At 47.5% G+C, this 27,092-nt stretch overlaps 3 protein-coding genes across 6 annotated transcripts in view; 2 read left to right on the forward strand and 1 right to left on the reverse strand.

Moving 5' to 3' along the window:
- Positions 1 to 676, forward strand: part of KIAA1522 (KIAA1522 ortholog) — a 55,069-nt gene extending 54,393 nt beyond the window's left edge. For both annotated transcript variants that reach the window (XM_033157559.1, XM_033157560.1), the window contains exon 7: positions 462 to 676. In XM_033157559.1, coding sequence (XP_033013450.1) covers positions 462 to 484 — 23 coding nt within the window. In that variant the 3' untranslated portion in view covers positions 485 to 676. The remainder of the gene's footprint in view (positions 1 to 461) is intronic.
- Positions 677 to 4,230: 3,554 nt separating this feature from the next.
- YARS1 (tyrosyl-tRNA synthetase 1) lies at positions 4,231 to 18,457 on the reverse strand. Of its 3 annotated transcripts, none has more exons than XM_033157561.1 (14): positions 18,333 to 18,457; positions 17,268 to 17,356; positions 15,174 to 15,320; positions 14,645 to 14,820; positions 12,911 to 13,040; positions 12,009 to 12,089; positions 11,532 to 11,624; positions 10,180 to 10,315; positions 8,784 to 8,869; positions 7,743 to 7,878; positions 6,677 to 6,774; positions 6,226 to 6,419; positions 5,898 to 6,039; positions 4,231 to 4,885 (listed from the first exon to the last, which is right to left on the reverse strand). In XM_033157561.1, the coding sequence occupies exons 2-14, from the start codon at positions 17,322 to 17,324 to the stop codon at positions 4,775 to 4,777; spliced, it is 1,587 nt and encodes a 528-aa protein (XP_033013452.1). In that variant the 5' UTR covers positions 17,325 to 17,356; positions 18,333 to 18,457; the 3' UTR covers positions 4,231 to 4,774. The 3 variants fall into 3 exon arrangements, with proteins under 3 accessions (XP_033013452.1, XP_033013454.1, XP_033013455.1); XM_033157563.1 differs by having other exon boundaries at positions 18,328 to 18,457; XM_033157564.1 differs by having other exon boundaries at positions 18,323 to 18,457.
- Positions 18,458 to 18,576: 119 nt separating this feature from the next.
- On the forward strand, positions 18,577 to 26,804 carry S100PBP (S100P binding protein). The gene is given in 8 exon segments (XM_033158684.1): positions 18,577 to 18,667; positions 20,090 to 20,639; positions 21,632 to 21,668; positions 22,425 to 22,463; positions 22,466 to 22,525; positions 25,583 to 25,740; positions 26,446 to 26,460; positions 26,462 to 26,804. Coding segments are annotated over 7 exon segments (819 nt in total). The 5' UTR covers positions 18,577 to 18,667; positions 20,090 to 20,234; the 3' UTR covers positions 26,567 to 26,804.
- The last annotated feature ends 288 nt before the right edge of the window (positions 26,805 to 27,092 follow it).

Genomic DNA, 27,092 nt, shown 5'->3' on the forward strand with positions numbered 1-27,092 from the left:
GCCCTGCTTGGGGGCTCCTAGTAGGAAAGCGAATGCTATGCTAGAGAATTTAAATATATGTGTATGTATATATATATATATATATATATATATATATATATATATATATATGTATTTTGTTTTACAGTTGCCCAGTAATGTAAGTGCAGCATTACTGCTGTTTGTTAGTGTTATCCTTCTTAAAATATAGTACAATTGCATCTTGCACAGGGGTTATGTTCTGGGGATGGTGCATATACTTAAAACGACACACCTAGTAGCTTTTACCCCCCCCCCGAACAAGGCAGAGAGCTTTTAAGTTTTTGTCTGATGTGGATTCCACATAGCTCTCTTGCTTCCTTTCTCCACAGCTGAGGAACTGAGGTTGAGGGAGGGTTGTAGGCTTGGGGGTGGGGGGAGCCCCGTCACAAGGCGCTGGATTCCAGCTCTGAAACCCATTGCCTCTGCTTTTCTCCTTGCAGATTTACAGGAGGAGATGGCGTGAAGGGAGACCCTGCAGCGTGGTTGCCCCTGAAATACAGGAATTAAAAATAATTAACACACACAGAAAGAAAGAAAGAAAAAATCTCAGGGACCTGAGCAGGCCAGAGGAGGTCCTGGATGCGACGAAAAGGAAGACAAAACAGCCTTAGCCTCTGATGGCCTTGATATTTATGCAAAAAACGTGTTGGTTTCACTATTTCTTCAGTAATACGGCTTTATTTTACATACAGAGACAAAAGTAGCACAACAACCTCCCTTGCTGCTGCTGCTGCCGCCGCCTCCTTCAATGGGGCAGCTTTTCTCAGCTGGGGTTTTATTTTTCCCATTGTGATTTTTTTGGGGGGGTGCATAAGGAAAATGGCTTTTAAGAACAATGGACAATGAGGACGGTTTGCGCTGCCTGCTCCCCTGCCCCATCCCAAGGAGAAGCTGGCAGAGTTGAACCAACCTGGGCTGTGTGTGTGTGTGTGTGTGTGTGTGTGTGTGTGTGTGTCCCAGAAGAGCCCCCTCCCTTCCTTACTCTTTGTGGTGGGGTGGGAAGCACTGCCTGCTTTTGCACCCCTGGAATTGTACAAAACAAGCACTTTCTCAAATTGAGGCTGGAGGCTGCAAGGACCGGATGCTTATGGAGAGCTGCGTAGTCTTCCCAAATGCTGCTGGGGCCCAGATCCTTTCTGCTTCTCTCCTGTGTGGTCCTGCGAAGAGCTTGCACTGAAGGGACCCTGCAGGTTAGGCTTGCTGTTCTAGTGCCGGGCCATGTGGTGATGTACCTGGCTAGCCCAGGGAGGGTTCCTTGGTGCAAACTGGCCCCTATCAGGCAACAGCTGATTCTGGGTGGAGGGTGAGCTGCACCCTTCCCATGGGAGACAGCTAGGAGGGGACCTAGTATAATTCCACCATAGCACAAATAGGGGCACATCATTGTTCTACTCTTTCTCAGACGCCACTTGTGTTACCTTCTTTGTGCCTAGAACTGTCCCCCCAAGGGTGGGTTGTCTCCTTGAGGGTCCAGGTACGAGAAACCTTTTGAGGGGCTCACAAGAGTTGAACTGCCTAGCAGTGCATGTGGAAGAAGTGTGTGCTGGGCTAGCTGGTTGGTGCCTTTAGCAAACAGCTGGGGGGGAGAGAGAGACTTGGCGGGAGGGGCAGCCAGAGCCCCATCGGAGCTTAGCTCTTCACTGCCAAAACGCTAAAGGTCCGGGGCATTTTGCAGCAAAACATTCCAGGCCTAGAGCACCCTACCTTGGAGCAAGGGGGCTGAATGGGTGGTTCGGGGTGTGGTAGGGTGGGCAACGGCTCTTCCGTTCTGCAAGCAAAGCTCTCCTCCTTCTCATTCAGCATGGTGGATGTGGTGTCATTCTGGCACTGGCAGCATCATTTTCTTGGGTGAATTTGAAACTTCCTGGAGGTGAAGGGATGGCAGGTGGTCATCAGGTAAGTATTAAGGCAGCTTTGAGAGCCAGCCTGGGTCAGGGGTGTGTGTGCATCCCTTGCTAGAAGCCCGCTGGCTTGCAGAGTCCAGCTCCACCCAGGGCACACCTGCTGCAGGCAAATGTTGAAGTGGATATGCTTGCCCCGCTCTGGACGTTGGTGGCGTGTTGCCCTGATGTTTGCCATGGAAAGGTGCAAACTCTGCAACCGGTGCCAGGGGCAGGACAGAACCCCTCCACCCACAGTTGCTACATGAAGCTACCAAGAAGGGCTGGGCATCCCAGGGTCACTACTAAACCTCTGCGGAGCACAAGAATTCATTCAGAGGGTTTGTAGGGTGACTTAAGTGCCCCGAGTGCACATAATCTTTGATGGCAAAAGGGCGTTGGGTGGTTGCTGCCGGCCAGGGTAGACCGAGCCATCTTTGCCAAGTTGCTGCCTTCCAGATGTTTAGGAATGGCAACTCCCACCAGCCCCTACCAGCGCAGCTTCTGCTGCTGGGAATTGTGATCCAAAACACCCAGAATGTAAGTTAGGAAAGGGCTGGAATAGAGCACTGAGCTGGCCAGGCAACATGGTCTGAAGTAGTTGCCTGTGTTTGAAAAGCCCTGCTCCGAAGTGTGATGGCAGATGGTTTTGAGGCACCCAAAACTTGTGGCTGTTCATTCATTTTGCCCCCCCCCCCGACCAGGGCCATTATTAGGTGGCAGGTGGCACCCTGACTGCCACAGCCTAGTAAATGGCAGAACTGGGAGACTCAGCTGCGTGTTGCCACCATACTTAAACACCCCCCTGCTCCTGCCCCCACCAACCTGCCTCCTTTTCCTGGTGCTGTACTTACGACCGTGTGTGCCTGATGTTACAAACCCCAGCAGTGAGCTCCCAGGAGCGCTCTTTCCCTCTGCTGGAGACCCCCCTTCCCCCGGCTACATCAGCTGTCAGGAGCTCTCACCTAGCTAAGAGGCTTTCCTTCTCGCCCCTCAAGCGGGGTGTGAATATCTTAATTTCCCTCTGAATCTCAAGTTGCTCTTACCCCAAGGCTGCAGTCTCCTCCCAGATTGTTCTGCTAAGAGCCAACACAGCACTTTGAAGGCAGGAGAACGGACAAATCAGAAGAGGAGTTGGGTGTGTGTGTGTGTGCCCCAGTGGGGCTGGGCACAGCATTTAGAAATGAAACCAAGCACCTGAATTTGTCCCCCACCCCCAATGCCTTTGTTTTCTATTCTTTAGGAACATTAGACAACTGATTTATATAGACTTTTGAAGAAGAAAATCTTGGGTCATTTGCTTTTGATTTTTTCCCTCATGATTGTAAAACAGGAGTGGGGGAGGGAACTACCTTTGAGAAAGGGATGGGGGGGGGGAAGATGGTGAAATGCATTTTTAAAGACTGTCTTTGTAAAGATAAATTAAAGCTTGCTTGCTTGCTGTCTCTCTTACCTTTTTGCTGTGGTGTGAATATATTTGCCGTGGGAGGATGAGATATTTTATTACCAACAAGAAAGAGGGAAGAGTCTGGAGTGTTTGTGTGCGGAAGGTACTGGTGTGCAATGGAGGAATCCCCAGAGCGAGGTCTAACCATCACGCCCAGCCTGAGGGAGAGGGGATGCAGTAAGTGTGTGCAAGGATCCGCAAGTGATCAACCCACTTGCCGGCCATCCTGCCTGATCAAGCAGAACTTTCTCTGTCTTCCATCTGGTGGGGATGGGAAGGAGGCTTTGCAGCCTATTCAAGTCCAAGCAATGTTGCCCCACCCAAGTGAACAGAGTTTGCAGCTGAGTGCATCATGCTGGCGGGAGCTAATGGTAGTTGTAGTCCAGAACAAACCTCCATAAGCATAAGCCAGTTACAGCAAACAGAATGTTCTCCTTGTGCAGATAGAGTCATGGTAAAAGGTAGAGACAGATGGCCTTGAGTTTTGACACTCCTACCGGGAAAAAAGTTTGCCTGGTTTGCTTTTTATGGCAGCTGCTCCAGCTCTTCACATCCCTCTCACACACGCAATCAGCCTTCGCCAACCTGGTAACCTCCAGATATTCTAACCTACCACACCCATCAGCCCAATCAAAATTGTCCAAAACATCTAGAGGGCACCAGGTTGGGCAGTCGGATTTAAAGTACTACAAGACTCTTAGCTATAAAACATGCACATCCCTCTGCTAGTTAAATAACCAGTAACTACAACTACATGGGATTATTACAACCTTCTGCCATTTCCCTGTGAAAAATAAAGAACTATTTGATCTGTTACCAAGCATGTTAGAAAGCAGTCATCTTGGGCTGAATTTAGCTGCTACCACAGAAAAGCACCAGGAACCAGATGGTGTGACCATTTTATTTGGGGATATGACAGATGATTTGGAATTCAGTGTTTATGCCAGATGGACCTAACCGTTGCCAATCTGGTAAGAGCTCCTCTCCAAATTTTGCCAGCCTGAGTCTGAGCTCAACATCATAGACCACCTGTTTTAAGCAGAGTGTGACAAACATCCTGGAAGGCACGTGGACCAACCCATCCTAAGTGGGCAGATCTGTGCCAGCAGCATTTCCTTTTTCTCCTGCAACATCTGGAGAGATTTCCATCACCACCAGAAGTCAGAAGGATGAGGCCATTGGCTCTTTTCTCCTCATTATAAATAAGACTTGCCTGGAGAGAGGTGCCTCATTGCACTGGCCACCTGCTTCTAGGTGCCCTTCTCCCATTCTGTCCATGTCAAAAGATGGAAGCCATGTCAATTTTTACATGGGTCAGGTCCAGCTGGTTTGGAATCTCATGGCTGGGAGTGTGCAATGTAAGTATGGAGGATGTTTGCCGGGCAATAACTGGCACGCATAAGCTGAAAGCGCGAGGCAGAGGCAGCTAGCGGATGCTGCCGCTTTTCAGAGTTTTGCAGGTGAGGTTCCCCAGTTTGGTCATTAAGTTCTTCCCCTTCCACTGGGCCACAGAAGCCTCAGAAATCTGGAAGTCCGCCTGAGAAGAGAAAGAACAGGCAGGGTGATTTCTCCAGTCCTGTCATGCTGAGAGGCCACAGCTCCGTGGCAGAATACTTGACAATGCAGAAGGTCCCAGGTTCAATCCCTGGCAGGTCCAGGAAAAACCTCTAATCAGAAATCCCACAGAACTGCTGTCTGCCAGTCTAGGCAATACTGAGTAGGATGGAAGAAATGTTTGATGCAGTAGGAGCAGCAGCAGCAGGAACAGCCTCCTATGTCGACATCAGCTTTGGCAGGCCTGGTGCTCTTTAGATGTTGCAGACTACAACAGTTCCAGGCAGCTGAGGGAAGTTGTAGTTCAAAACAACTGGAGGGCACCAGGTTCACACAGGCTTGTCTACCTTAGTTAACCATGGTGGACAAGGGAAGCCAGACCTTACTAGCCTTGAGGAGGAGGAGCCACCCCACCCCCCTTGATCCTTTTGAGCAAATGTTACTTTTATTCTAAAATATTCACATACTACAACCATACATTATCAAGCTAACCAACACACCGCCCACTCCCTCATTAACTGATTGGGACTGCTTTTATTCTTACATTTTAAAAAATGAACTAGATTCTCTCTCCAGTTTAAAAATGCCTAATGGGGCACCAGCATTTTGTTTTCCAAAAAGAAGTTGCAGGAATAGGTTTATTCAGAGCACCCAAATTTTGCACCAGTTAGGAGGCTCAGTTCTCCATATTTAAGCAGATCAGGGGCGACTTGCCCTTTTTGCAGAATCTGTGCTGCTCCCTACTAATACGAGATGACCCTCTGCAGGTGCGGCACACAGCTCTGAAGCCCTTTCTACCTGCCCTGCGGCAGAAACTGCCCTCCTGCAAGGGCAGTCATTTAGGATTGCAGAGCAATTCCTGGACTAAGGAATGTCTGGGTTTGCTTTAAGCCAGTATGCCTCATGCTGGTTGGGGCCAACAGTACGTGTAGTCCCCAAAACACCTGGAGGAGACAAAGTTGATCAGCTGCCCGATATGGAGCCTTCCTGCTCACCTGCAGCTTCTCAAAGACCTTTTTCTTGGGTTTCAGCTCCTCATCAGGCTGGCCTTCTTCGTAGCCCTCCACAAACACCCGCTCACCAGGGCAGGAGCCGGCCGGGGGGTCCAGGGGCTCTATTTGGCAGGGCTCCCCAGCGCTGGAAGAGGAGGACAATCATGTTAGCAGCAAGCAGGCTTCAGTCGGCCTCTCGCCTCGCCTAACGGAAGAAATAGCCAAGGGACAACTACTGCCTGCTTACGCCCCCAATAAGTGGAATGTTGATCCATTTGCAGCCCCTCTGCACGAGCCAAAGTCTGCCTGCCCCACCTTCCACTGCACACACCTGCAAGCGCAGAGCAGCATGGCCTGGGACTCCAGCCCCCGCATCTTCTGAGGCTTCAGGTTGCACACCAAGACCACCAGCCTGTCCTGCAGCTCCTCTTTGGGCACGTGCTCCACCAGGCCACTGACCACCGTCCGCGGCTCAGGCTCCCCCACATCAATCTTCTCCACGTACAGCGTGTTGGCATCTGGATGCTGCGAAGGGAGAAGGGCGGCATCACAGCCCTTTTGTGAAAAGCTGAATGGCCCCCTCCAGGGCTGCAGGCACCCCGCAATCTCCCATGCACCCCAAGCCCAGTACAGAAGCCCAGGGAGCGTGATGGAGACCTCTGCACGAGCTCTCAAGAGTCCTGATGCCAGCACCCTTCTGTTAAGAAGAGCCCGCTTAGTCCTGCATCTTGCTCTCCCAGAGGCCAACCAATTGCCTCTAGGAAGCCCCCTGGCAGGCTTACCTTCTCTACGCTGAGCACTCTGCCAACACGAAGGTCCACCCGAGATGGCACCACTTCCTCTGGGTCGGAGTTCTTTGTGGGGCCTTTTGCTGAAGGCTCTGCAGACAGGGAAGGGAAGGGAGGTTTTTAGGGGAGGTGCAGTTGCAAAGACTGGCAGCAGCCTGGAAATGGTACTGGACAGGAGACTGATAGATGGGAAATGAAGGGCCCTGTGAGAGAAGCAGGGTAGAGAAGATCTCCTGGTGTGGGAGGCTGGGAGAAGAGGGGGAAGCTCCCAGGTTGAAGCTGGGAGGGTTCGCTCTTTTGTGGGTAGAATATGGGGTAGGCTACGACTGTGACAGAGAGCTTTTTATTTACCGGTACTTTTTCCTCTTTATTTTCTTCCTTATTCTTTTTTTAAAAATCTTCTCTTTAGATTAGCTTGCCTTTTATTGTATTTTATGTGGGAAACTTGCAATAAAAATTGCTTTTTTAAAAAAAGATGCTGGTATCCTCTTGCATGAGCAAGAAGAGATGAGGGTGGGATGGAGAGAATTAAAGCAATGGGAAGGCATGGAAAACCGAGTGGTGCAAACGACCCAAGTAACTGAACAGGAGTCTATTTCAGAAAGAACAACCCAGACTCACGTCCAGTGTTTGCATATGCCACAAAGGACCAAGACAGACAAGGGGGTCTGGCCAATCGAAGTGAACCCAGGAAGGAGCCACGCCACAGGGGAGGCGCTTAGCAGGCCCACTTGCTTTGCAGAGAGTGAAGGAGGCAAGTCAGATCTTCCAGACCCGGGCAGGGCCTTGTGGGGGCAGAGCGGTATCTGCATCAGCCTGCCGGAAAGAACTTGCAGGGCTCTTGGTCTCAGAGAGTGCCGGAGCATCTGTGGGAAGCTCTGGAGCCTCAGGGGTGGAGCCCCTGCTTTGCATGCAGAAGGTCCCAGGTTCAATCCCAAGCAGCATCTCCTCAAGGGAGGCCTGGGAATGCCCCCTGCTTAAAACCCCAGAGAGCCTCTGCCAGCCAGGGTCAACAGTACTGAACTAGATGGACCAACAGCAGATGCCTTTCAGCCCTTACTTGCTTTGGATGGATCAGGATACGCAGAGCTGGCCAGTTTCTTCATTTGTGAGCTGCTGAACTTCTCTCTGATGGGCTCAAGGAGCTTGTTCAAGGCCACCTCCACGGAGTTCTTCAAGTCCCCGGGGTGGACAACCTGCACCCATGGAGGAAGATGGAGACCCAGTTAGTCCTGCTCTCCCTAGAGGGTTCCCATCAGTCCCCGGCATCGTTCCAAACATTGGGCACAAATCTCAAAGCACAATCTGGTGGGCAGGACCCAGCGGAATGGATGAGAGTGGTGTAAAATGAAAGCCAATGGGGCTTCATGGGAAAAACATTCCACATATTGCCCAGCTGGTAAGACAGAAATTAAAAGGGGCAGATAATCTGATTTATGCAGAACAGCAGTGTTTCTGTACATCTGACCTATGCAAATTCTGTGAGAATGGTTTGCATTTATTATGACTGCAGAGTTGTTGCTTTAGGGGATGTGCAACATAATTCTTCAGCAAGGTTTACCTTGCCTGGGCTGGTTCACTCCAGTGGAGATCCTTTGTGGAACGGATTGTGTGTGTGTGGGCGTGCGTGCCTGCGATTTCCAGTGTCTGCATTTGTGCAGACGTGATTTCCGGCATTTGCGTCTGCGCAGATGTGATTTCAAGTGCTGCAGAAGTGAGTCCCCGTACTGCGCTGGTTTAGCGCAACATGTGGGGACTTGCCGAGCAGGCAGCTCGGTTCGGGGGCGGGTCGTGGGCCAGTTAAACCACCCCCATGGGCTGCTTGTGGCCCATGGGCTTAGGTTGCCAACCCCGGTCTAGAGCCCCTCCCTGTGACTCAGCTTCCCCTTGTGGGCCTCTGATGCAATCCCCCAGGTGGGCATGCAGAGCAAAAGGTCGGGGTCTCCCACCACCAACACACAACTGCTGCCAGGTCTCTGAGTCTGCCACTCCACGAGGAGGTGCTTCCCACATGCAAACCAACAGCAAGGACCAAAGGAGCCCCCCATCCCACCCCGGCAGCTGGCCACCTCCCCACCCCACCCCCATCCCAGATGGTCACCTGGTCAGCAAAGTCTTTCTCGAGGTCTCCATAGTGGGTGTAAGTTTTATTCCCTCCCCACTTCTCATCTCGAAGAATCACAAACTCTGTGGCGGGGGGAAAAGAAAGATTTGAAGATCTGCATTAACAGAGTGGTGTACATTTGAGGAGACACAAGAACACTGCAGGAGCGGGGGGTTAGTATCCAAGCTCCTCAAAATGTCAGTTTTTAAAAAAGCTTCAAAGCCCTTCAGGTTGCAGGGGACACACTGATGATGGCGAAGGAGGACAATGATCCAGGGTTTCATGTTCCCTTCCCTGCCCTCCCCCCTACCAGCAGCAAGGTAAATCCCAGTTCTTCCCTGAGCACATGCCCACAAAAAGGAGCTGATGGCAAAGTAGATTGATCTCTGTCTGGCTGACTTACTCCCAAGTACAGTGGTACCCCGCAAGACGAATGCCTCGCTAGACGAAAAACTCGCAAAACGAAAGGGTTTTGCGAGTTTTTAGTTGACTCGCGAGACGAATTCGTCTATGCCTGTTTTTCGCAAGACGAATTCGTCTGGCGAGGTACCACTGTAAGCCGGCTTACCTTTTCGCTGCGGTCGGGAGGGGTGTTGTCCGCGTCCGCCATTTTGGATCGACTGTGCATGTCTGCGCATGTCCAGACATGCGCAGTCGATCCAAAATGGCAGACGCGGACAACATCCCTCCCGACCGCAGCGAAAAGGTAAGCCCTCCTGGAGCCGTGCGGCGCCGCGTTGCCGGTCGGGAGGGGGCCGTGGGATCGTGCCCGATGTCCGGCACGATCCCACGGCCCTCTCCCTCCTTCCCGGAGCCGCGCCGCTGCGTTTTAAGACTGCAACGATCGTTGCAGTCTTAAAACCCGGCGGCGCGGAGCTCCGATGCCAGTCGGGAGGGGGCCGTGGGATCGTGCCCGATGGCGGGCATGATCCCACAGCCCCCTCCCTCCCTCCCGGAGCCGCGGCGCCGTGTTTTAAGACTGAAGCGAGCGAACAACAGCGCAGCTGTTCGCTCACTGCAGTCTTAAAACGCGGCTTGGCTTGGCTCCGGTGCCGGTCGGGAGGGGCCCCCGGACTTTTTCCCCCATAGGAACGCATTAATTAAATTTTAATGCGTTCCTATGGGAAAAGGTGCCTCGCAAGACGAAATTTCCGCAAGACGAAGAGTCTTGCGGAACGAATTAATTTCGTCTTGCGGGGTACCACTGTATAAGCGGGTCTAGAAAGGGTTTGAGGCCCCGACTGACTGGCTGGACTGGTCACCCTCATGTATGTTCTGGTTCTGGATAATGCATGTTCAGGACAACAAACTTTCAGCCAATCAGGTTGCCTGCTACTCCCCATAATAAAATCTCCTAGCTTCTCCCCGCTTTTTGCTGCTTGGAGACACTTACCTGATCTGAGTGGGAAGAGCACATGCTTGATGAAGGACAAGACCCCGTTGTTCTCCACATTCCCCGGCTCGCAAAAGGCCTTCTTGAGCTTCTTCTTCACATCCTCCTTTCGGTCTAAGAGATCAATCTTGGACTCCTGGATGAGGGAAGGGAGGGGATGCTCCATGAATTAGCTCCCAGGCACAGCAGGCCACAGAAATGTACTGGATCTGGGACTAGTCAGTTTTAACAGACGGAGGAATCATCATGAGATGGAAAGAGCCTGGGACCACAGCTACAACATTTAGCCCACCTATCTGCTAGAGCAAATCCTTTTGAGTTATAAGGGGTCCCTGATTAACTGACCAGCAGATTTTCCATTTTTACATAAACAAAACAGGCTTCACCAATCTGGTGCCCTACAGATACTTCAGACAATAACTCTCATCTTTGTGCTGGCTGGGGCTGATGGGAAATGTAATCCCAAGGATCTAAGAGCAGAAGGCACCAAGGCAACAAAGACGGATTTGCGAAAACCATGAAGCATGAACATCACCTTGGAATATTGTGTTCTAGTTTTTTCTCAGTTGACGCTAGATAATTCAGTGCAATTCTGTTTTTTATTTTGATTTTGACAGCTCGGTGACAAAGCTCTTTAATGACGAAACATCGGATTCCCGGGGTGGCGTCTGAGCACTGAACCACTGGTATATCAAAAGTGGACTCTTTACTACTGCTTTTGTAATTGTTTAAGATAAAATCTATTTTGGAAAGAGAGGAAATGAGCACTGAACCACTGATATATTACAAGTGAACTCTTTATTTACTGTGTTTGCTATTGTTTAAGATAAAAACTACTTATTTTAGATAAGAAACGACTTTTGTCATTTTTACTGATGTTTATTGTTTGTTTACAGATAGCTGCCTTGGTGATATTATCTTGCATGGATTGCAGTGGTCATTGTATCACCACCCTGTTCCTAGTTTTTTCTCAAGCAGGGCATCCTCAACACAGATGCCTGATGCTCCCTCCCCACCCCTCTTAAACCCTGGGCTCCCAATCAGAGTGTGATGCTCAAAACTGTCAAGTAGGAAATAACTTCGGTGGTGCTTTAGGATCTCTTTATGATGAACTGGTCACCAGTTACTTAATTTTCAAACTGAATCTTTTACTACTAGAGGTAGAATATTGCTTCCAGGTGTGTTATCCAATTTCTTTTTTCCTTTCCGTAATGCTGAAGTATTTCAAAGACTAGAAAAAAGAAAAAAGACCCTGCCAATGAGGACTGTTGGCAAGGCATCCCTGCACATTTTAAGAACTCCTCCTTGCAGGATGTGGCTGCCAGGGGCAAGAGTCAAGCTGAAGAACCCACCTCTTCTGAAGAACTCATCTTGCTGCCTGTCAGTCCTGGCACCATGGGGTTCATCAGGTGGATGCGCTTGGCATAGCCCAAGGAGGGGAGGTACTAGAGAGAAACAAACATACAGGGATTTAAAACAAAGGCTGAAGATGGAGGGAAAGTGGGATGTTCATGTGTACTATCTGCCTCCGTGAAACCCAATATCTTCTCTGAGGACTGCACTTTACACTGTGTTCTTGCACAGCACTTTTTCCATATCCTAGTAGGTTCTGCCCCCATGTTAACCGCCGGGGGCAACGGGGAGAGAAAGGAGGTGCCTTTTGCATTTTCCACCTCAAGACCCAAAATATCCACGCCTAGCCTACCCTGGGGGCGCAGCATGTGATCAAAGGGAACACAGGTTTAGCTAGCTGAACCATCCAGGGGCCTTCAACACCAATTGCACAGTGCTCCAAAGAGGCAGCCAGGCAAGTGTCTCATTCTTCTTACCTTCTCTGCAAAAGTGAAGATTTTCCTCTGATCCACTCCTCCAAACTGTGCATCAACTTTGAGGTACTCTTCATCCAGTGCCTGCAGGGGGACACAATCATAAATAACTTCCTGCAGATCCCACTGATTTGGGAAGACTGGTTGCTTCTCTCCTGCCCCAGGGATACCCCTGGGCACTAGCATCTCTTGTGGCTGCGAGAGCCAGAGACAAACTATGAAGAAAACAAGAATTCCACCTCTGGTCCAAGCACAGCCCACTTCCCAGATTATGATTTTATTCCACAGGCTTCAGGCTGAGTGAAGCAAGCACCTGGCATCCTCTTAGGTCCTCTACTAGTCTGTTCCTGAAGCATATTGATCTTGGCAAATTGATACTTCACATATCAAGAGACTTCAGAACTGCGTTCATAAAAATACCTGCCACCAAACAGGTGCACCCCAACCCTCACGAGGCATGGCGTCTCCACAAATAGAACCATCCATACTTACTGGATTTTTTACTTTCTTCCTCCCCACCTTTTCATAAGTGGAAGTATAGCACAACTTATGGAAACACACATACAGTGGTATCTTGGTTTAAGAACAGCTTAGTTTATGAACAACTTGGATTAAAGAATGCTGCAAACTCGGAAGTAGGTGTTTTGGTTTGTGAACTTTGCCTTGAAATAAGAACATGTTTCGCTGCCTGTTGAGTGTGTTCCATTTGTAAATTGAGTCCCCCGCTGCTATGGGAAAGCACGCCTTGGTTTAAGAACGGACTTCCTAAATGGATTAAGTTCGTAAACCAAGGTACCACTGTATGGCCTTGGGCATGTGAGGATATTCATTCTGAGCTATGGTAGCCAAGCGCAAAAGAAGCCCACACCTCTCCCCCCCCCGCCTCCTCCATGATAAACAGGTACCTGCAGTCCTGGATAGAGGAGGCCACTGAGCAACGGATGCTCCACCTGCTTGACCACTTCTGCCCCGGCTTTCTTGGCATCATGTTGGGTGACAACAGAGGACAGGCGGTAAACATCCAGCGTGTATTCTCTAAATAGAAAAGGCAGGGAACTAGTGTGCTGGAATGTCCTTCCCTTTCCAGAACTACAAGCAGCTTAGGAGCCTTACCACTTGCAGGTGGATCAGATGTAATGTTAGGGACCTAAGAGGAGCTTGGCTGCTGGATCGGGCCGAAGGAGGCCCATCTAGTCCAGCTTCCTGTTCTCACAGTGGCCAGACGGAGGCCCCAGTGGGGAGCCCAGAAGAGGGACCTGAGCACAGCAACACTGTGCATGTTTTCCAGCAACTGGCATTCAGGGGCATGCTGCCTCCGACATTGGGGGCAGAACGCAGCCATCAGGGTTAGTAGTCACTGACAGTCTTCTCCTCCATGAATGTGTCCAGTCCTCTCCTGAAACTAAGCAAGTTGGTAGCTCTGACTGCCTCTTGTGGGAGAGAATCTGGTCTCCGTCTCTCCTCTACGCACCCTGCGCAGATGAGGCAACAATGGAAATGGGGGGGGGGAATCTCTATGCATCTCTCTCGTTTATGCATAATTTTGTATGTCTCTATGCTGTCTCCTTTTACTTGCACAACTTTTCTACACAGGGGAGTCACCCTGATTATTTTCTCAAACTTTTCTAACCCTACAATATCCTTTATGAGGTGAGGCAATGAGAACAGCATGCAATTTTCCAAATGTGGCCACACCATAGATTTGTATAATTGCATTATGCTATTGGCAGTTTTGTTTTCAGTTCCCTTCATAATGATCCCTAGCATGGAATTTGCCTTTTTCACAGCTGCTGCACACTGTGTTGGCATCTTCACTGAGCTATCCACTAGACCCCAAGGTCTTTTTTCCTGGCTAGTCACAGCCAGTTCAGGCCCCCATGAGTCATACATGAAATTAATTTTTCTTTGCACCAGTGTGTATCACTTTAGTTTGCACTGAACTGCATTTGACATTCTGCTGCCCATTCACTCAGTATGCAGAGGTCCTTTGGGAGCTTCCACAATCTCATTTTGTTTTAACTAACCTGAAGAGTCTATGCCTGAACCCAGTCAGACTGTGGTTAGTCTTAACTACGGCAGTTAGTTGAAAACTGAAGCAAAAGCTTTCCATCTTTACCTTGTGGCTGTGCCAGAGGAGTGGGGACCGCACAAGCCCAATGCTGATGAACGAAATACTAAGCTGAGCTTTACATCCAAATCCCAACATTAAACTGGCCAAAGGACTGCCAGACAAATAAAATATTCAGTCTAGAGCTAAATATCAAGATGGAGGATTTCCTGGGGAAGGCATTCCTAATCCTAGACAGCACAACAGAGAAGGCACCAAATAAGCCCCAGATGGTGGTGGGATATGCAGCGGGGCCTCTTTTGATGAGCTCAGAGAATCGGCAGACATGTGGCATTTTAAAAAAAGAATGTGCAGCACCCTCAGTTTCTCCTATGCCACCTATGGGACTCTTGGCAAATCTCCCCTTCCAAATCATCCAATTGGCATCCAATTACACCTTAGTAGGTTTAGGAACTTTTATCAGTGAAAACTTTAAAACCACCTGAGGAATTCTTACGGGTGCTAATCCCTCTGACCAAGGAAGTTCCCATTTGTTGTTCTGCGGCTCCACACTGCCTCAAGACAAACTTACTTGCTGAGCTGATAGTCAGTCCCCCGGATGAACTTGAGCTTTTCCAGAGGCACACCTATGCTCTCCAGCATTGCCTTGATCACGTTCTCATAATATTGGGTGCGCAGCTCCAGAAGCTCCCATGGTGCCTTCATATTGTCGAGGTATCCATGGAGGTCAGCAAACAGAATTGTCACCTAAGAGCGAAGGGGCATATCAAGCAGGAGTGCCTTGGCCTTAACCCTAACCCTTCCTCTATATGCACTTTGAGAACCAACAGGAGCTCAGACCCAATGCTTGCACACCTAGATCAGCCAGCCATCCCCAATCCAGAGCTGTCTAGATACTTTGGACTTCAACTCCCATCAGCCCCAATATAATTCAGCCGTGCTGGCTGAGTGCCATGTTGGAGAAGGCATGAATGGCGTTCAGGGAAGAATTGCCTTCCAGAGGTCTTTGAAAGGCAGCAGATCCTCCCCACTAGGGTGACTGGCCAATTGCTACTTGAGAGCAGCCAAGAGATCAAGTGTAAAGCAGAGCCCAGTCTCACCTCACATCCAGCCTTGAGGAAGTCCACTATTTTGGTCATGGGTACAAAATAGGCTATATGAGGCTTGCCCGTCGTGGCTGTCCCCCAGTATATCTTCACCTCCCGTTCTTTCAAGATGGCCTTCAGCTTATCCTCTCCGAGAACTTCCTGCAAGCAAAAGAGAGATGTGTTCAGCATCTCAGCTGGAAAAGCAAGAAGCAAGAGAGAAGGGAGAGCTAGGGAAGCTGAAACCCTGCGATGCAAGGGGATATTTTAAAAAAAACCAAAACATTTATACACAACCTTTTATTATCAGATTCTAGGGTGGTTTACAAAATATAATAAATGATATATATTAAAACAATAATAACTCAAAACATCAATATAACACCCACAGTAGAAAAATATAAAATCACATTGAACAATAGGGGGCAGGTAAATCACTAGATCAGCAATTCTCAAAGTGTAGAGCATGAAACATAAATAATTAAAGTCTCTTGAGAGCCCAAAGGATCCACTAATAGAGTAGGCATGGCTTATTCTCTGACACTGCCTCTTCCAATAAGCCTCTACTGGGGACAGATAATCCTGCCCCCAACACTGCATTGTGAATGCATCACTGTCATTCAATCACTTGCTCTCAGGAGAGGCAGGTGCATTGCTCTGGGCAATGAGTGATTTAAATATGGGAGTCGTCCATTATGGTAGATGAAAGTTTGCAGGTATGGTTGGGTAATGTTTGTCCTTTCAATTAGTCACAAAGTGAGTCTTGTGTGACTCGACAGCTTGCTTCTACAGACGATCCTAAAAAACTGACAGGCTTTTCCCATTACCTGTTCTGCATTCCTCTCTTTCTTTTAATGCTCAGATTGAGCAGACATGTAGCAGTGCAAATTGTAGGGAAAGCTCTATTGCTAACACATTAAAACCTCATGAGATACCATCACAAGTGGCAAACCCAAGTGAAAAAGCAATAAACCAAGGTCAAACAGCAACCCAGCTCCACAACCATAGGAAACAATTAAGACATCTGGTTTCTAATCCTCATTACCATACACGTTCCAAAGACTGGAGTAGGATATTAATAACACAGATCTTCTACCACAGACAAGCACTTCTGTGATATGCTGGAAAACCTTATTTGTAAATGGAATCTAAGAATCATCCAGAATTTTCAGGTTACCAGTAGGGCTGGGTGATATATCAATATATTGTCCAAAACTGGTTTGAAGTCCATATCATGGTATTGGTTTCATAATTTTTGATCTGACAATATATCATGAATCATGATGTGTGTGCTATGCAAAAATCACAATGTGGGAAAAACCATGAAGCCAACCAATGCCTCTACACAGCTCAATCCTTATTTCAGAAATCGTGATATATCAGTATATTGGGATGTTTAGCTAGTGATATATCACAAAGAGTTGGACACGACTGAATGAATGAACAACAACAATATCATGATGTTGAAAACCAGATATTGCTCAACCTTAGTTACCAGACATCTAAATCAACAAGGTACAATGTAAAAAATCCAGATTAGGAATAAGGTACTGTGGCAGATCAAGATCTACTCAAAGATGGCTGGATGATATGCTATGGGATTCAGACTCCTTTATCAACAGCAAAAAGTCCTCCAACCCACCCAGCTGTCAGAATTCCTAATTTGTATAACTCAGATGTAGCTTTGTATTTTTATATGCCTAGTGTACCAATGGGGAGGCACCAAGCACAAGAAGACTGCCCCCTAGAAGTCTTAAGTGTTGTGCCCAGCCCAAAGCTTTGTTTGCACACAAACTGCACTCAAGTTTTGAAATTTCTAATTCTCTGCCCAGAGAAATTCCATCCAGATGAGAGGCTATGGCATCTCATAGGGGAGAGGTTCCCAGTGTGAATAATTTGGGGTGGAAGAAGGCTTATTTCAGGAAGCAAATGTTCCCAATCCTTAAGTGTATTCATAACAAAAGAAAATAATGGGGGGGGGGGTTTTAATCAAAAACTCATTTTGCAGAACAGAGTGGGGAAATATTTGATGCTTATTCAAACTACTTTTGTACCCATATGTGGAATATTTTTTTAAAGCCTCATTTTCAACCATTCCTACAGAAGTACCTGCAAATTTCGGGTGATCAAGTGATATTTCTCCTGTGCTGTCAGTTCATGCCCCATTGTGCCAGCAGTTGCTCACCCACCCTTATGAGCTGAAATTTGAAAAAGAAATGTATGTTAGGCAATAAAAGAAAAACAGGTGTAAGTATCAAGGAGGTCTTCTGATTCCTTACCAGGCATTCCTCTCCCAATGGCAGAAATTTGGGGGAAGAGAACAAGCCGGCAGAGTCTGAGACAATTTCATGTCCCCACAAGGCAAGAGAAGGGGGTCAGAAAGCACCACATAACGGCAGAAACAGAAGCCTTCTTGTGCTTCGCCCCCCCTTATTTAATGGGGTGGTAAAAGAGAATCCCTAGGAATTCCTACATATTGCCTGTGTAAAGCAGAGGCTGCTGATCCCCACCTGAATCAAGTATGCTTAAAAAAACCAAAAACAAGGCAGGGGATTCTGGAAATGACAGGCCAGTTAGTTAAATTTCCATTCTGGGCTCACTGGTGGAAAGCGCTGTTGAATATAAAATTACCCAGCAAAACCATAATGGCTTCTGCAAGGGTAAATCTATTTTGGGAATCTATTAAGAGTTCTTTGAAAGCGTTAGTTAAGCCTATAGATAGATCCCGACCAGTCTCAAGGTGATTTACGATTAAAACAACTGAAAATACCACGATCACTTGCCATCCTAATCCATGAATTTGTCTGATTTATTAGGTATCACTGCTATTATGTAAAGCAGTGCTTTTATCCCGCTCTCCTCTAAGGGAAAAAAAAAAGTCCCCCCGGGCAGCTAGCAGGCCCTAACCCCTGGGTTACAATCTGAAAGAAACGGCAAGAAAGGGAAAAGAACTGAGGAGGGAAGTGGAAAAAGAAGCAGCAAAATCAGGCCCTGGGTCCCCCTGCCTTCAAATCCCCTTCAAAGCCATCAGAGCATATGGTGGCAGCGAGTCCCACATACTAACTCGGGGCCTTCCACGCCATCCCTCGTGATCTCCCCTCCCCCACCTACCCCTCCTTGGGCGCCGGGGGCTCCCAATGCTCCCCCTCCCTCCGTTCCCTCACCTTTCCTTTCCTTTCCTCTCTCTCTCTCTCTCTCTCTCTCTCTGACACACGCCAGCCGGGGTCTGCCTCCGCGTTGCATCAGCTTCCTCGCTCTCGACGCTCTGCTTGCCAGCCTGGTAGCCTCTGCCCCGCCCCGAGACTGGAAGGATGGGGGCGGGGCTTCCACTGCGGCTGCGCTTCTGCCTCCCTCGACTCATTTCTCATCCGAGTGGGCTTGAAAGAGCGGCCGATGGATGAATCGGCCGGCGCCCCCGAAGCCTTGTGTAAAGTACAGTAGAAGCGACGGCAGGGGGCGTGGTTCAGGCGCCGCATCCGGCTCATTGCGGGAAGTCAAGATGGCGGCGGGTAAGTGCATTGAAGCAGCTCTTTGCCTCCACCGCCGCCGCCGCCGCCCCCCTCTCACCGGGAATAAAGGAGACCCCGCTGTGGGGGTGACGTTGTAGAACGCAGACCTCTTATTTTGGGAAGGCTTGAGGGGGCGGACTAAGTGGGGAGGGTGCTGGTCTGGGCTTTTGCTCCCTCCCCTCCCCTCCCCTTTCCTCCCCTTTCCACGGAGTGTACTTGCGGTGCAGGGAGGCGCTCCGAGCCACTGCTCTGGGAAAGGAAGGAGGGCGAGGCGGCCTGGCCAAGTGCAGGGGAGGCCCGTAGTGGGGAGCAGGGGGAGGGGGAGGAGGCACCGAGAAAGGGAGGCGGGGGAGATTCCTTTGCTTTGCAGAAACTGCAAAAAAACAAGGAAGGAGTTGGGTTTGTTTTTGTAGCTCAAGACGTGCTTCGCTTCTGGTGTGCCTAAGGCGGCCTCCCGAATTATCCTCAGGCCCGTCATTCCAGGTGCTGCCCCCCCTCCACAAAGGGCCATAGAACTGTAGAGTTGGCAGGGGTCCCAAGAGTCATCTAGTCCAACCCTCAGCAAGGATAGCCACCCAACCTCTGCTTAAAAACCTCCATTGAAGGAAAACCCACCAGCTTCCCAAGTAGTCCATTCCAATGTCAAGCAGCTGTCACCACCCACAAGGTCTTCTTAGTGTTTAGTCAGAATCTCCTTTCTTGCAGTTAGAATCAGTTGGTTCGGGTCCTGCCCTCTGGAGCAGCAGAAGACAAGCTTGCTCCATATCCCCTTAAAGGTTCCCTGTGCCAGGCTGAGAAAAGGGGTGAGGCTCTATCACTGAGCTATGGTCATTTCTCACCACCTAAACAGCAGAATTCAGCAGAGCTGTGTTGGCCAAACAGGCTTTAATGAATTATAAAGCACATCTTCATACAGTACTGTACTAGTGAGAGTTGCAATCTTGTTTTGTCCACAGATACAAAGTAACATGAAAGGTTAGTGTAACCGTAGCTGATTTGTTCATAAACTGGTGAGAGGTGCAGATTTCCTGGTACTGTGGAAACTTTAAATCTCAAGTAGACTTCCCTAGAGAGTCTCTGCCAGCCAGAGTAAACAATACTGAGCTTGAGGGACAAATGACTGAATGGTCATACTGCTGGCTCTTAAATTTACATTTATAAAATGTAACTTTTTAACTATCTCTACAAAAAATTCTTTGTTTCATTTTTAGCCAGCTTTTTCTGATTTGTATGTGAGTTAAAGAATGTTTATTAGAACAGCTCTAATGAATCTGAGGGAGACATTTGTTAGGTAGTGTAGTCTTCAGGGCAGAAGAGCAATTGCAGTGGAGTAGATTTCTTCTAGCACAGATGCAGTTGCAGAGGAAGGAGTGCATGAGATCTCTTCAGCTAGCTTCTATTTTGTCCTTTTCTTTCTTGCAGGCAACTGAGAACCACTTTGGCTGAAGGGAAGCCTTGAGTATAGATTTCCCTTACTTACCGGTAGCTTCTTCTAGTCTGGAGAGAACATGATAGCAAAGGGTTACTTTAAAAAAGAAAAGAAAAAAGAATCCATGCAAGCAGCATCATGGCAAGTAGCACTTTCCACTCCCATTTAAATCTAAAAGTCACTTTCTTAAATGATTCAGTTTCCAGGAACAAGCGGCCCTTCGAAGAGTTTCAAGAGGAGAAGCAACCAGACACAAAGAGACACAAACTCTCCTGCTTGCCTTTTGGTGCACTTGTAGATCCCTCCTCATCAAGCAATAGAATAGCAGCTTCTGCAGTGTGTTCTGTGGCCACCAATGGACAGCCTGATAATAGCAACACAGATGACATACTAGATGACAGCTTACTGGACCCTTCAGATGGGGAACTCTCAGACTTTTCCATTGAACTCACTTCTGAAGCTGAAGATGAACTTTTGTCAGATAGTCAACCACGCTGCCCGGAGACCTCAAATTCCATAGCATGTGAAACCAGATGCAGAAATGTCTAGAATTTTGTGTGCATTAGGATCCTCTAAGCCTTTTGGTACTCTAGATCCAGAGTCTAGAAACCACAGAGACACTGTCTCCAGCTGACCCTTTAGTCTGTTTCAAGTGCTTGTAGAAATGACTCTGAAAGTCCAGAAAGTGGGAGTGTCTTGAGCACAGAGTCTCAAACCAAGCTGGATTTGGTTTGGATTCCAACAGTTCTGTGCTTCCAGAGCTGTGCCAGTTGCAACAACTGCCTTGAGTCTGCCAAAAGAGAACCAGTGTGTCTGGGGTATTGGATAATAGTAGCGGCTCAGGCAGTGGTAGACGATAATTTGAAAGAGTGAGCCAGCTCATGGCGACACCTGAGAGAGCTGAAGGGCCCTGCAAGGATCAGGTCTTTCCCTAAATCAAAATGTGACCTAGGAGAAGAGAGTGCAGACTGCCCACCACAAGAGGCTGGAGAGGTTTGGATTCTGCTGGCTTGCATGAAGAGGCTGCACATCCTGTTCCACATCCACTGGTGATCAAAGAAAGGCATATATGGAAGGTCCCAGCACCAAAGAACCAAATTGGTCAGCACCACTTCCCCTGGTGCCTGCAGCTAGGCTTGCTTTCTCGAGTCTTGGTGTGCTATGCTCTCCTTTCTCCTCTGCATCTGTTGTGCGGCTCTGCACCCTAGGTGGGAGGGGGTTATATTTGATGTCTGTATGTGCACAAGAATACTAAAGCCTGGTGGGGCTTTTCATGTATCATTTATTTAATAATAATAATAATAATAATAATAATAATGTATCCCTTTTGCCTTGCACTAGATAGTAGCAAACACACAATTAACTGCTGAAATGGGTTCTTGTGTCGTCTACATGTCCCAAGTTTTCAGGAGAACCAGCATGGTTCTGAAACCTCCTGACAAACTTGTTTCTTGTTCACCACATAGATTGCTCTGTTATATTCTTCTCTTTCCACCTTTCTCCTTCTTCCTTCTGCTGCAATGCTCCCTTTCCAGTTTTCCTGCAGGAACATGGAATTCTCAGCCATGGAAGGTGTTGCCCCACTTGGCTGAGATCTTCAACAGTAATGAGGGCTAGAAACTTTTCCTCAAAACCAGGAATTAAGATTCTCAAGAGATCTTGCATACATCTGGTGGTGGTACATGATGCATACAGTCTTATGATGCCTTACATCTTGCGAATGGAGAGAGTTGTAGAAATGTGTCTTATTAGATTATGGGATCCATGTAATGCTGCCTTGTGTAAAAACTGATTCTTCCTTATTTAATAGTTTATTTATGATATATATCTATTTTATTCTTGAAGATGAACTAAGCATTGCCTCCTCTTCCCACATAATTTTGTTGTGTATCAGATTTTCAACAAACTTTACATGGGGTGTTTTTAATTTTTGTGAAAACCATCGTGGGATATTTAATTTTTCAAAAAGTATAACCCTCCCAAGCTTGGAACAATTGTTCATTTGTTCAATTTAAAAATTTGTGCTGCTGAACTGTAAATTAAACCTGTAAATGGTCTCCAAAAGGTATGCATTAAATAGTAAACAAAAATTAATGTTAAAAACAAGTTTATGAAAAGCCAAATGAAAAGCCAAAAAATAAAAAGTATATTATGCTAAATTATGGATTAAAAGTACCCCTCAGTTATTGCAAGGAACAACCTCTGTAAAATCATGCCCTCTGGTCTTAGTGTGCTAATTCTCTCAGTAACACATCATATTTGTCTAGCAGATGGCTTTGCAATTCTTAGCAGTTTTGTCATTTCTCCCCCATCCTCCAGTCCTGTAAGGGCCCCGACGTCGGATATACATTGAAGAGACAAAACTTGAGTCCAGCAAGAAAAATACATCAATGCTGTCCTTGCCCATGCTCAGCAGGCTGAACTCATAGGTAAGCTGGGGTGGAATTCAAAATTTTTCTGGGGTTCCTTTTTTCTGCTGGCATAAAGTATTGCCATTGGGTAAAGGTTGATTCAGAAAGTGTTTCCTCCCCCCCCCCCCTCCTGGGAGACCTGGTGGCATGGAATTTTGTGCAATTAAATTTTGCTTTTGTACCTGCCCCTCAACCTAATTGGGGTGAGACAGAGTTTTTCACCTGGCCTTCCCTCATATTTATTTGCTGCATTTATACCTGTCCTTCCTTTGTCCTGGCTTTAAGGGGATTAACTATCTTATTACTGCAAAAACTGTGAGGTAGTTTCACTTAAGAAGGAGCTGAAAGTCTGAGAAGTCTTTGTGGCTGATCAAGGGTTTGAACCCACATCCCACCAGTCCGTCCCCCCCTCCCCTCGATTCTAGTACAGTGTCCTGACTCTCCTGGAGCAGGCAACTTGTTTTTCTTGCCAAGATACCATATGGCCATTTTGCTCGCAGCACTTTTGTGATACTGGATGCCGGTTCTTTTCCGCCCACTGTATGCACTGCATTGTAGATTAGTGGTGGGCAGGATGGAGGTCACGGAAAGGACACAGGTTGTTCCTAGATGGCCTTGGATTCTCGAGACCACTCCCCTGGCGTTGTAAAGAGGACACGGCAGCCCACCCTGCCCCTATCTTCCTTTCCCCCCTTTTTTCCAACTTTATTGCAAACTAAACAGCATAACATAAAATACAATAACAATTTTAAAACAGATATGAAAGTACAATTTGTATACGTATATTTTTGTTTCAGCAGCTTCAGAAAAGCCTAAAATAAAATAAAACCACAACAAGAAAAAAAAAAACCCTCTCTATTCACCCAATACCAAAACAAACACACAAACTATTTAGACTTCTTATTCATTTCCCAATGAACTAATTCCCTATCTTCCAATGGTGGCTTATTTATTGGTTTCTTCAGGGGCAATGAAGAGACCTTTTCAGGGAAGACCAGTTATGTTGCTTCTTGCCCTAAGTCATTCAGTCTGTTTGTCTGTCTGTCTGTCTGCACATGCAATACTAACAAGGTGCGGGCTGCTTCCAGTGTATGGATTGAGGACAAATCATGTGGGCAGAAGGAAAACTCTAATTAGGATCCTATTTTCTTTTTGACTGTGCACTTTCAAATAATATGCAACGTGTAATACAGAGGTTCTGGCATGTCACCAAATTGCTCATGAATGCTTCAGTAATGTGCTACAAGCTGCTTGTTTATTAGCACAAACATGTATTATCTTGGGTAGCTTTAGGCATAGAATTGGTGGGCTGGCATGGGAAGGAGAGGCAATCCTAGGCCAGAGCAGGATGCAAGGCCTCTTGGCTGCTGCTCAAAAAGGGGACACTTTAAGTAGTTCTGAGTTTTGCATAACAGTCCACATTCCTTCTGATTTTTCCTGTAGGCTTTATGTTGGTGTGTGATTTTTGCCTGATCACTGCAGAATAAACACCTGAAGTACACTAACCATGTTCTGGCTGCATCTGCCATGGAGATCCAGGGGCACTCCAGGCACATGAGCTGGAGATAGCTTGAGAGCGGTTTCCCTGTAGCACAGTGCACCAGTAATTCTACAATGGGGAGTGGGGAACTAGGGGGGGGATCCTTTTCTGTGCCACTGCCTGATAAGGACAGGCAGAAAACAGCTAAGTGACTGATTTAACTCCTAAAAGAGGCCCCTCTTACAAGTCAGAACTTAGGCTGCTGTGTGGCTCTCCTGGCAGAGAGCCTGGGAAATGAGCAAGGACAAAGGATTGCCTCTTGTATGTGCAGTTTGGATTATGACCATGGATGTTGCACTTCTCCCATGGTATGTGTCCACGTGTGTGGGAACACAATGCAAGGCCAAAGTCATTCTGCTTCTCGCCAGCAGGAGGTGCCAGAACACAGTGGAGGAAGTAGAGCACAGCCAGAATGCAGCCACAGAGATAGGCCTGTTCCTCTCCGCTGACAAAATGACTTGACTGTGGCTGACTGGGCCTGTTAACCTGTTGTTAACCTGGGCATGCAGCTTCATCTGGCTCCTAGGGACAGTAGGGGGTGGCAGTGACCTCTTCCATTTGAGCCTTGACTTAGTTTTTAAAACATGGGTGCATTAAATGTTAGGGCTTACTTCATGCATGGGTGCATTGAATCGGTTATGGGGCTTTTAAAATGCCGGTGAATGTAACATTGGAAGCTATTTAAATATCCCTGCTTGTGATGGGGAGGAAACTCCGTTGCTAGCAACTCTTTGCAAGTAACACTAGACACCCTCCGCATTCTGCACAGCCTTCAGACAACTAAATCATCACTGGTGTTGAAAATACTGTTTGCTGCAGTGAGCCAGGGAGGAGTGGGGTATAGGTTTGTGAAAAGATTTCTTACTTCCTGCCTTTCCCTGACTGAAATTCTCGGCTCAGGAAATTAGCTTTCACAGGTCATTAGCAGCATAATGGGGCATTTCATACAGTGCATCTACAACCTGCTGTTCAGAACATTTCTGGAGCCTCCCTTATCCTGAGTTGGCATGACTCATACTTATTTGGAAGATCCATTCTAAAGAACAGTGTGCTTCAATATTTCACAGGAAACTAATTGTGATTCCACTGTAGCCATTTCTTCTCCAAAACTCAACATGCCATGTTTACACAATCACCATAGGATCCTTACATATTGGCTTCCTCTGTGTAATACCTGCCTAGCATAACACTCCCAAGTCTTGTGCCCTCCAGGTGTTTTGGACTACCAGCACCCAGGAGCTTTAGCCATACATGGTTCAAGCTGTCTGGAGTTGAGAGCCAGAGGGCACCCAGTTGGGGAAAGCTGGCCTAGAATGTGACTAGTGCCAAAGATGCACCTTTAACTTCATTCAACCTCTGGAGTGGCCTATGTGATACCCTCTACAGCAGCTTCCATCATCCCTAGCCATTGGTCATAGTGGCTGGAGCTAATAGGAACGGAATTCCAACAACATCTAGCGGCATTGCATTGCCCTACCCTGTGGTACTTGATGCAAACACAATGGGTTGCTTTGCCTTGCTCTGCCAAATTTCAGATGAAGTCAATGAGTTGCAGCAGCTGATGTTGGCCGTGACCGCTGAAAACCGCTACGGGGAACCCGGATTTGCGCACCCAACAGACCTGACCGTAAGGTACTGTGTCACCCTTCATGAAAGCAAGGGCAGCAGAACCCCAGTGGCAGGTTTCCCTCCTTAAGAAACAGAATAACTACCTTAAAACTGTTTTCAGAAGGTAAAAAGCTGCTGAACGAAGAGTCTTGTGGCACTTTAAAGACTGATGCATTTGTTATAAGCTTTTGTGCACTAGAGCAGTGTTTTTCAACCACTGTTCCGCGGCACACTAGTGTGCCGCGAGATGTTGCCTGGTGTGCCGTGGGAAAATTACTTTATATATAGTCAATATAGGCACAGAGTTAAATTTTTTAACATTTTCTAATGTGGTGTGTGCCTCGTGATTTTTTTCATGAAACAAGTGTGCCTTTGCCCAAAAAAGGTTGAAAAACATGCACTAGAGTCCTCTTCAGATGCATTAAGTCACAGTTACCTGTTTGGGGGTTGGGAATAGCAAACATGGGGTCAAACAGCATTGAAATGGGAGAGAAATGCAGAATGGTAATTTGCAACCACAGTAGTTGGTGTGTGAAACAGGGGAGGACTATTGCCTTTCATGTTCTGGTTGAGGCTTCCCAGAGGCCCCTGGCTAACCTTTGTCGGAAACAGTGCTGGTCTACATACGGACTGATTCAGCAAGGTGTAGTATAAGAAAATCTTCCAAGGACAGATGGGATTCAGGGGGGGTGGGATGGGATAGGGTGCCTCCTTTATATTTGTACCTGCTTTACATTGATTTATACTTACTGTTGTTCTGCCTCTAACCTGATGCAGGAACTATGCACAGCGAGCTAAGAGGACAGGACCACAGATATTCCCTTAACCAGTGGGTCGATAGGAATGATCGCAACCTCCGTCGTTTTGAGAGTGTCCCTGATCGCTTCAGCCGCAGCCCTATCCCAAGCTAGAAGGGTATCACCATTGAAATTAAGTTGTCTTTTATCTTCAGAGTTGATATATTATTATTAATTTCAGTTTTTAAGTTAAGGCCAGTTTAGTTTGTTTTTGTTAGAAATGTTTGTTCAACTTGACCTTGAACCTCTCCTCTGCCAAATGTTTTATATATTTTTGGCATTTTGATGTTTCACCAAGCAGTTTGATACTGTATGCTATGACAATTTTTATAAATGCTTGTGCCTTTGAAAATATCCTGTAGTGTGTTCTCTTCCCTTTCTTCCTCCCTGCCTCTCAGTGGGTGATTGACTGGTTTGCATGTGCAGCTCAGTTATATGTTTCTGTACCATTTTTAGAAGTCTGGAGGTGAATTAAGACATGAAGGTTGCAGGCAAAGAATTCATGTCACATTACACACAAGAGTTTTGTAATCACGGCAGCTCACAAATTCAGTGCCAAGACCTCAAGTAGTGAGAGATGGAGAGGACCTTTAGGGGTGAATGAGAGGTATTATTCTTTCTGTCTGTGAAATGGGTCTTG

Source organism: Lacerta agilis, chromosome 8, assembly GCF_009819535.1.
Source record: "Lacerta agilis isolate rLacAgi1 chromosome 8, rLacAgi1.pri, whole genome shotgun sequence".
NCBI lineage: Eukaryota > Metazoa > Chordata > Lepidosauria > Squamata > Lacertidae > Lacerta > Lacerta agilis.

What these genes read in the sequence shown, in the direction of transcription:
- YARS1 (XM_033157561.1), bottom strand. Translation starts at nt 17,324, where the DNA reads ATGGGGCATGAACTGACAGCACAGGAGAAATATCACTTGATCACCCGA. An exon ending in TCCTCAAGGCTGGATGTGAG is followed by an intron (nt 14,821 to 15,173) that starts GTGAGACTGGGC and finishes CTTCGCTCTTAG; the next exon opens with GTGACAATTCTGTTTGCTGA. An exon ending in ACTGACTATCAGCTCAGCAA is followed by an intron (nt 13,041 to 14,644) that starts GTAAGTTTGTCT and finishes TTTTCTATTTAG; the next exon opens with AGAATACACGCTGGATGTTT.